General features: G+C 39.5%; 1 protein-coding gene across 1 annotated transcript in view; it reads right to left on the bottom strand.

Annotated features, from left to right (window-relative positions):
• Window positions 1–1,683: 1,683 nt before the first annotated feature.
• Window positions 1,684–8,278, bottom strand: part of slc9a6a (solute carrier family 9 member A6a) — a 15,250-nt gene continuing 8,655 nt past the window's right edge. The window contains exons 7-16 of the mRNA XM_005722951.1: window positions 7,964–8,105; window positions 6,766–6,871; window positions 6,471–6,559; window positions 5,992–6,105; window positions 5,449–5,560; window positions 5,154–5,307; window positions 4,789–4,819; window positions 4,602–4,687; window positions 4,124–4,229; window positions 1,684–3,839 (exon numbers count right to left, since the gene is read on the bottom strand). Coding sequence (XP_005723008.1) covers window positions 3,567–3,839; window positions 4,124–4,229; window positions 4,602–4,687; window positions 4,789–4,819; window positions 5,154–5,307; window positions 5,449–5,560; window positions 5,992–6,105; window positions 6,471–6,559; window positions 6,766–6,871; window positions 7,964–8,105 — 1,213 coding nt within the window. The 3' untranslated portion in view covers window positions 1,684–3,566. The remainder of the gene's footprint in view (window positions 3,840–4,123; window positions 4,230–4,601; window positions 4,688–4,788; window positions 4,820–5,153; window positions 5,308–5,448; window positions 5,561–5,991; window positions 6,106–6,470; window positions 6,560–6,765; window positions 6,872–7,963; window positions 8,106–8,278) is intronic.

Raw genomic sequence — 8,278 nt, 5'->3', positions numbered from 1 at the left:
ACATTCACACACAGAGAGTTTGCGGTATAAAGATAGAGTGGACTGTCTGAGAACACGGAGCACAGCAGGCTTCTTTGGTCAGCTACTTCAGACAAGATTTCCAATGATCAAAGCATATCACAGGTCACCATTCAGAGAGCAGAGACAGAACACGTACTGGCAGAGCAGTAGGAAAACACCAAAACCTCTTTTACTTTTTGCAGATTTCACATCTTTTAATGTCTCAAAGAACAGTGGATCACAATATTCCTTGTATAATTTTTCACTTTTGGTTCCCACTACGCCAAAGAGTCCATAACAGCAGAGGATAAATGAATCATGCCTGTGCACAAGTCATGGCAACGGCATTCAAGCAGCAACTTACACACAAAGTACCTGAATGGCGAAGCAATAAGATGGAGCAATGTGGGAAAATTCCTTCATAAAGTAGCACATATACCAACTTAAGATGAATTCACTGACATGAATTTGCAAATCCCACAACCTTTCAGTGTAAGTAATATAAAAGTAACTAAGATAAAAACAAGAGTAGAAAAAAATAAACAGAATAAAACAGCGCAACATTTGTAATGAGTGCAAATCATTCATTTTTCTTCACTGTGTCCCTTTTTCAGAAAAAAATATTCAGAAACACACTTACACATATAAAAAAACAAAACAAAACTGTGAGATCAACAAATCATATATTAGAAAATGTGGAGTTTAGAGACATAACTGATAAAAAAAAGAAGAAATAAGAAGTTCCTGCACAGCAGAAGATAACTGTGGAAGGAAAAGCGATATCTAGCATGCCTTCTCTTCCTTGTACCTCCGTATCATCCCAACACATGAACGCTCAACAACAAGAGCCTAACAAGCCCCCCAGTCACCCCTTCTTCTCACTCTTTAACCACATCATCCTCCTCAAAGATCCATTTTGCATACACACAGTATTTTTTTCTCTTTGGGTCACTAGGAGGCCAAAACAACAACTTTGAGAAAAAAAAAAGAAAAGAAAAAGAAAAAACGCCATGATTGCTTCAAGTCACCAAATGTTGTCTAGCTTCAGTCTGCATCAACACAGTGTTGCCACGGTGATGTGCTATCAACACTTCCTGTTAAACTCACATTAACAGCTGCTGTACTCCGCACCCAAAGGAGCTGACGACACCTTCCGTTCTTCTTGTCCACGCACTGAAATAGCCCCAACAGCGAACACTGACACAAGGCTACAAAGTCAAATGTAACACATCCGGCCAGGACTACCTTTGATACACTGCATGTTTCTCTTTATGTGCCTCTGTGTTCATGGTCAACCATTACACATCAAAAACTCTACTGTGTACAGCAGACAGAAACACCCAGCATTTAAACAGCTATTGTTGCTCTGTTCTGGCAGTCTGCATAATAACAAACTACCACAGTGCCACTGAAAATATCTGCTGACATGTGGACGGACTGATTAATCCTGTGGGCTTGTCTTTTGAAAATAACTTCATACAACACAATCGATAAATTCACAGCTGCAACGGTTGATTGATTAACTGTTCTGCCAGTAAATAAAATAATTGTACCGCATTCATTTTAATACCAAATGAATGATCTAAGTCATGCTGTTGAACAAAGGTAATGTTATCTACAGATTCTGAAGACTTGCGTTACATTTTTAATCAGATAATCAGACAAAAACAAAACAAAACAATGAAATAAGTAGAAAGATGTAATTTGTCCAAAAAAAAAAAAATCAAATAATTATAGTTTTTCTTCTGGCTTGTAGTGACACCTCGACTTTTTGGGGTGTCAGTAGCCCAGATTTAGAGAGGTGCACCTTCTCTCTTATATAATGAAACTAAACTGCTCAAAACTCAGAAGCACGTCTCTTTCTGGAAATCATGACCAGCTTTAAAAAAGAAAACTGCATTGTGGACAGTTTCATGTACTTAACTAAAGGAGGAGAGCATTTACCTGTTACTAGAGGCTCGTGCCTGGATGTAGTTTAATTAAAATAGATCCTAAATTAAACAGCTCAAAGACAGTTTGTAGATTTAATTTCAAGTAATGATGTAAAAGGAGCATTTCTGTGTTTCTCGATGTTTTGGACACCACAAGACTAGAATTGTGTTTGGTTATATTTGACAGAAGGCAGATATCTTTAATCTTTACGGCTCATTATTCAAAAAAAATGGGCAACTCACATCACATTGATCTTCATGAATAAAAAATTTACCTAAATCATATTTTTTCCTGAAACACTCTTTAAGGTCTGTGCAACTCTGATGCGCATTGTTCACTACTCTCATTTTTTTTTTTTTTTTACACAAAATAATTTATTAAACAACTGCTGGCAGATGAATGAATTGCTGTCTGCAGCCCTACCAAAAGCAGATAGATAGTTCTCATTAAGCACAATATCAGTTGAACGCTCTTAATACCACTGTAGCAGATAATTTAGTCTCAGATTCATGTATCTAGATGTGTTGTTCAGGTTCATTGAATGAGAAAATATAGACTAGAAAATGGATATGAAAAAGGTGATTCAGCTCACAAACCTCTGTTGCAAAAAGAATACAAAACACTTTAAGGTCATCTGCATTCAGATTTCATAAAATGTAAAAATGCAGGACAGAAATGGCACTAAGCGTTCTCGCCTCATCTCATTTGGATCTCGAAACAACAGCCCTTCGTCCTGCCATGAACGACAGCAGCCTCTAAAATAAGGTGTAAAGTCTCCCTCTATGTCACAGTCAAAGGTCATTGGGAGAGATCCACATGTTCACTGCCTGGTTACACTGCAACACTGGCATCACATTGTTACACACTATTTACAAGCAAATAGCACACAGACTGACAGCCCAAACACGCACTAAGTATATTGCTACCTTATGGACAGAGGTCTTTGCTTTATGTTGAGCATTTTTTTATCTTTTTTTTTTAACAATGGAAAAGTGAATGACTGACCATATTGAATCAGCTCTGCTTAACAGAACTAATCCAGTACTGGGCTGCCAAAAACTACAATTCCCAGGCACTTGATTGTAACCAAATTTACAGTAACGTTGTCCACTGGGTCAGCTTGCCTCTGACCCACAGAGAGAAGGCAGCAACATTCAACACAAAAGCCCTCAATCTCCCAAACTAAGAAAACAACTAGCATCCTCAGCATGCATATAAAAGTTATAGTACTCTTGGGATATACTTTACACCGACAAGTTAGCTAGTGGTTGCATTTACACACTGACACATGCTGCTAGATCTCTGTGCAATGCTACAGTAAGGTGACACAGAAATTTAAGCTGAAATTATTTAAAACTGATTTATGAAGAAAAAAACTGCAAATAAATATGACTATATTACAGCAATGGCAGAAAGGTGTGGAAATAAGCAGAAAGACAATGAGGTAGAGACGATGATTTGCCCCATAGAATATGTGAGAAAATGTGGCAAGAAGGATGGAACAAAAGTGCTAGAGAAAAGGGAAAAAAAGCAGAGAGAGGTGATAGGAGGAGACTCAGGTACTGGTCTTTTGCTCAATGGCTCGGGTCAGGGTGCGTCGGACGGTTGTCTGGGTCTGTATTCAAAGACTACTTTCACATCCGCATGCGGTGGTGGGGCTCTGTGAAGGGCGGCTCCGAGTCGTCCATGGGCAGCACCAGGCGCGTGCCTCTCATCACCAGCTCGTGATCTCCGTATGCTAACTCTCTGTCCAAGTCATCAGAGGTGGCAGCGCCAGCAAAGGCCGGGCCGCCGCTAGTGTGGGCGCCACTGGCGTCTGTACTGACTGTGATGTCGCCATATGTCAGGTTGATGTCACCGTCTCTCAGGATGAGGTCAGAGTCGTCATCCTTCAGCTGGCATTCGTTCTGCAGGAAGAAGAAACACAAATTGTTCAAAGAAACACAACAAATTTGGGAAACAAGGATGTGACTTTAGCACTCCATAGCTATTGGATGAAATTGTGTTCAACCAATACAATTATAATTTTGTCCCATGCTTTGTGTTTCCTTATCCATCCAATGACACAATGAAAATTGAAAATGAAAACTGAACCATTGATTCATGACCGTTTTCCATCTGGTAATATGGGATTAAAAAAAGCAAAACACAGTTCAGTCACAAATAGCTCTTGTATAAACCAGCGTCTGACCTCAAAGGCCTGAGGGCTGGTGAGGAAGCGAGCGAGGGGGCCGCAGCAGGGAGGCAGCGTGGCTGTGAGAGGGGGGCCGCTGTGAGTCAGGATGGGCTTCAGGTAGCTGGAGGGAGGCTCGAGTCAAGGACATAATGCGCGTGAAATAAGCACTAAAAGACCGCTATTAGACACAAAAAGAAAGCTCCTGGTACGGTGTGATGAATGCTTAATGAATCCCAGTCCTCAGAAGAAAATGTTCCAAATTAAAGTAATTTCATAAGGTAATTTATTTTAAATGCATAGAACAGTCTGACCTTCATATTTCAGAGCCAAAAGATGACCTAATGTGAAGTTAAGTCTGTAAGTGGGGCTCCCTCTGCTGCTGGTAAGTTGAAGTGAAGTCATTAATGAGTTGTCACATATTCAAAACACTACATGTATGGTTTCTTTGAAAATTATTTCTTGATATTAATAACACTAATTAAGCAAAGGATACTTGTGGTCAAAGTTGTACCAAATTCTGAAAAGCCAGGCACTTTCTTGTTTGGTGCTCCTTCTCTCTGAACCTTCACCAACACTCATCTGGACAAAGACAGACAACACTGTTTAGGTGTCTTGGTTTGCTTTACAGTTACTTTCCACCAATTACATAACTACAACACGTTTATAAGTGCCACACTCACAGAGTTATCTTGATCCGAGTCCACTCCCACACTGTTAAAGAAAAAGAAACACGTGTAAATCAGCTGCAGTTGTAAGCTGTCAGAGCAGAACAGTGCTGTGAAGCACTGTTTCCCCCGTTTTACAAGTTCACCAGCAGGAAATCTGCTTATTAAAAAAAGACAAAACAGAGCAGCACATTCTTCAAGACATTCAATAATCTTTGGAATACTTGCCTGACAGGATAACTAGATGAGTTAAACACAGGCATCATAAAGTCAAAATATTTATAGACAAACATCAGACTTATTTGTGAAATTTCCCCACTGTTAAAACAAATGCTAACTGCAAATCCAGTCTGGACTTTGCAGAGGAAGGATAGGCATACCGTATGCGCTGGCAGGACAGCATCTGAGTGGTACCACCCCCACAAATCCATACAGTGAAGAAGACCACGAGCAGAGTGGTGGAAAACATCATCTGACGAGCATATGTTGCAGTGTCCCTGATGGACAGTGCAAAGGTCATTGCACCTCGCAGGCCTAAAAAGCAGAGCATGGAGAATGTTGTATACAAGATGAGATAATAAGCATCTCTGTTGGTTATATTTCACTCTGTTAATAAAGGAAAGCGCTTTGCTTAAGACGGCACATAATAAACATCCTTATCCGTACACCACTAACCTGCAAACATCATCATGTGCTGGAAGTTGGATCTGATCTTGTTGCGTCGTCCCAGATTAAGAAGGAAGGAGAGAGGGTAAATGTTAGCGGCTCTTCCTATGAATAATGCTACCTGGGTAAGAACATGGTTAAGGACAAAAGCAAATGAGGTGTGCTGTCTCCTGCCTATTTACTACTTGGTGGTTAGTTGTTCCCTTTAGGGAGTGAATCATCTGCCTCAATCTTACCCTATCCCTAGCATTTTCTTCTGTTATACCAACCCTCTGCATGTCCTCCTTCACTTCATCCATTAATCTCCTCTGAGATCGGTCTATCCTTCTGTCTCAAATCACCCTGGACACTAGTCTCCAGCCACTCCACCCTGCCTACACTCTCTTCTTCACCTGTCTTGTCCACTGTGATGCTATATAAACTCATCTGCCTGCACTCTCGCTACTCCTTGCAAGGTCACCTTTCCATCTGTCTCCCACTGCTGTAGATAATGCTTCAAGCCAAGGATTAACATGGCTTATGTGAACTTGGCAGGGCCATGTAAAAAGATACAAAAGCTCCAACGATGAACATCGGATTGAAGACATGGTTTTGGAACGTGAAAAGGGTCAATCCCATGTAGGAGAAAATGAAGTTCTCTGCCAGGAAATTTAAAAGTTCAAACAGCTGCAAAAGAAAAGAAACAGCATGCTTTACATGACAGCTGATATCCAAGTATAGATAGATGTATACAATAAAAGAAAAAGCTAGAGTTTCCAATAAATGCTGTTAAACTTGGATTGCATGACTGTGATTGTAATTAACCTTAAAATGCCGCTTTTTTATTCGCTATGTCATAAACACATAGAAAAGTTTAGATTTTTGTGTCTTTACCTGTTCAACAAACCTACAATAGCAGATAACTGATAAAGCAATCTGCAGTTTTTGTTTAATTTTGAGTCTCCATCGCCCTACTTCACCATAAAACAAAACAAAACAAGGAAAACGCAATACTTAAAGCATCTAAAAAAAGGAACTGAATAAGTAGTGACCTGTTTGGTTCTGTCCTGAGACTCAGGAGACAGATTGTTGTAGGTGTAATGGGCCTGAGTGATTCCACAGAAGAGTACTGCTACCACACCTGCAGCACACCAAAGGGGGACGGAGACACACAGAATAAAGATGGGATCAATACGCACTGATTTCTATATGCTCTGATGCATAAAGCTTCCAGCTGGACACAATTACTATTATTATCTAAATTACTAATCTCATTTTTTGTTTTTGATATTCTGGTAATTACAGTATGCCATACACGTAGAATGTGTGGATCTGTGTGTGTGTTACCTGTGAAACCACAAGCCTCAGCCAGTAAGAATGTGCTCCATGACATGAGAAAGAACAGAGCTGTTTCCAACAGCTGGAAGTCTCGCAGCTTGGTAAATTTAGTCACGTGGACACCACAGTCAAAGAATTTAACGACATACTCAGATATTGCTAAATCCATTCATGTTGACCTTTTTACAAATAATTCAATTCTAAGACATTAAAAAAACCAAATAAGAGAACCAATAAAGTTCTGCTTTCCATTTGAAGTCTGAAACTGTTGGCTTCTAATGAGGTTAATGTCAGAATAACGTTACACAATCATTTTAATCAGCTTTTTTTGCATTTATTCTACATTTTCATATAGTATTTCACACAAACTAATTTAGTGCATGGTATAACTGAGATACTGATGATAATGTTTCAGTGTTAAGAAGCTAACCATTTTAGAATTGAAAACATGTAGACCGGGGTGGAGAACTCCAGGCCTCGAGGGCCGGTGTCCTGCAGGCTGTGTCCTTGAGCCAACACAGCTGATTTAAATGGCTAAATTCCTCCTCCCAGAGGCCTGGTAATGAACTAGTCATTTGATTCAGGTGTGTTGACCCAGGGTGATATCTAAAACCTGCAGGACACTGGCCCTTGAGGTCTGGAGTTCCCCTACCCTGACGTAGACTATCACAAAAACATTCACGTAGCCCCGCTCAGAATGTAAAAAAAATGACATAGATGCTGGCCAGCTAACACTAAGGCTTTGGTGTACTTAAATCTTCCCCTTTATGTCCTTAATAAAATGGACACGAGAATAAATTTCTTTGGTTAATGGTGACTGTGACCTTATAAAACAAGTCTTTGGCTGTGACACAAAATTCATACGCTAACTTTAGCAAGGGAACAAACAGAATGAAGTGATAAAATATTGATGCTTTGTTCCAAAGGACAAACCTGTAAAGTTTTTCTGAACAAAAACTTTACAGGTTGAGTTTAAAATGCCAAAATAAATTGAAAGAACCTTCATGTCCCTTTTTGTAGTTTGGAACTGAATTTGATTGCACTTTTTATGTACTTGGTTGGAATGAAATACACTATTAGGAGTTTCTTGATATTTATGGCACATGTGCGTATGCTCATTAAGAGTCTGTTTGCTGTTTAAGCACTGCTACAACAACATGTATCTTATCTAAATAAATGCTACAACCAAACAAACGAAAAAAGATATGAGAGCGGTGACGATTCCAGTGGCGACTCCTAGTGCAAATGAGCCGCTGAAAACTCCCAGGAAGATCCCAAAAGACTTCAACATCGCCATAACCTCAAAGGTGTGGCTGTTGTCTCCTTCTGGTTGATATGCTACTATAGAGCTGATATGAACACAAAATACAAACATTTAATGGCAAGTATTTATGCAATGGCAGGGCAAATATTTATAAGTGTACCATATACAAGTTAATGCCTGCATTAGTCACCACAACACAGGGTAGTGTAAATTTAAATTTAATGTTGCTGAAACAAAAGTAATTAAAAAAATAAATAT

Source organism: Pundamilia nyererei, unplaced genomic scaffold (assembly GCF_000239375.1).
Source record: "Pundamilia nyererei isolate P.nyererei 1_Seehausen unplaced genomic scaffold, PunNye1.0 scaffold00008, whole genome shotgun sequence".
Taxonomy (NCBI): Eukaryota; Metazoa; Chordata; class Actinopteri; order Cichliformes; family Cichlidae; genus Pundamilia; species Pundamilia nyererei.
This window is presented reverse-complemented; position numbering and strand designations above follow the sequence as displayed.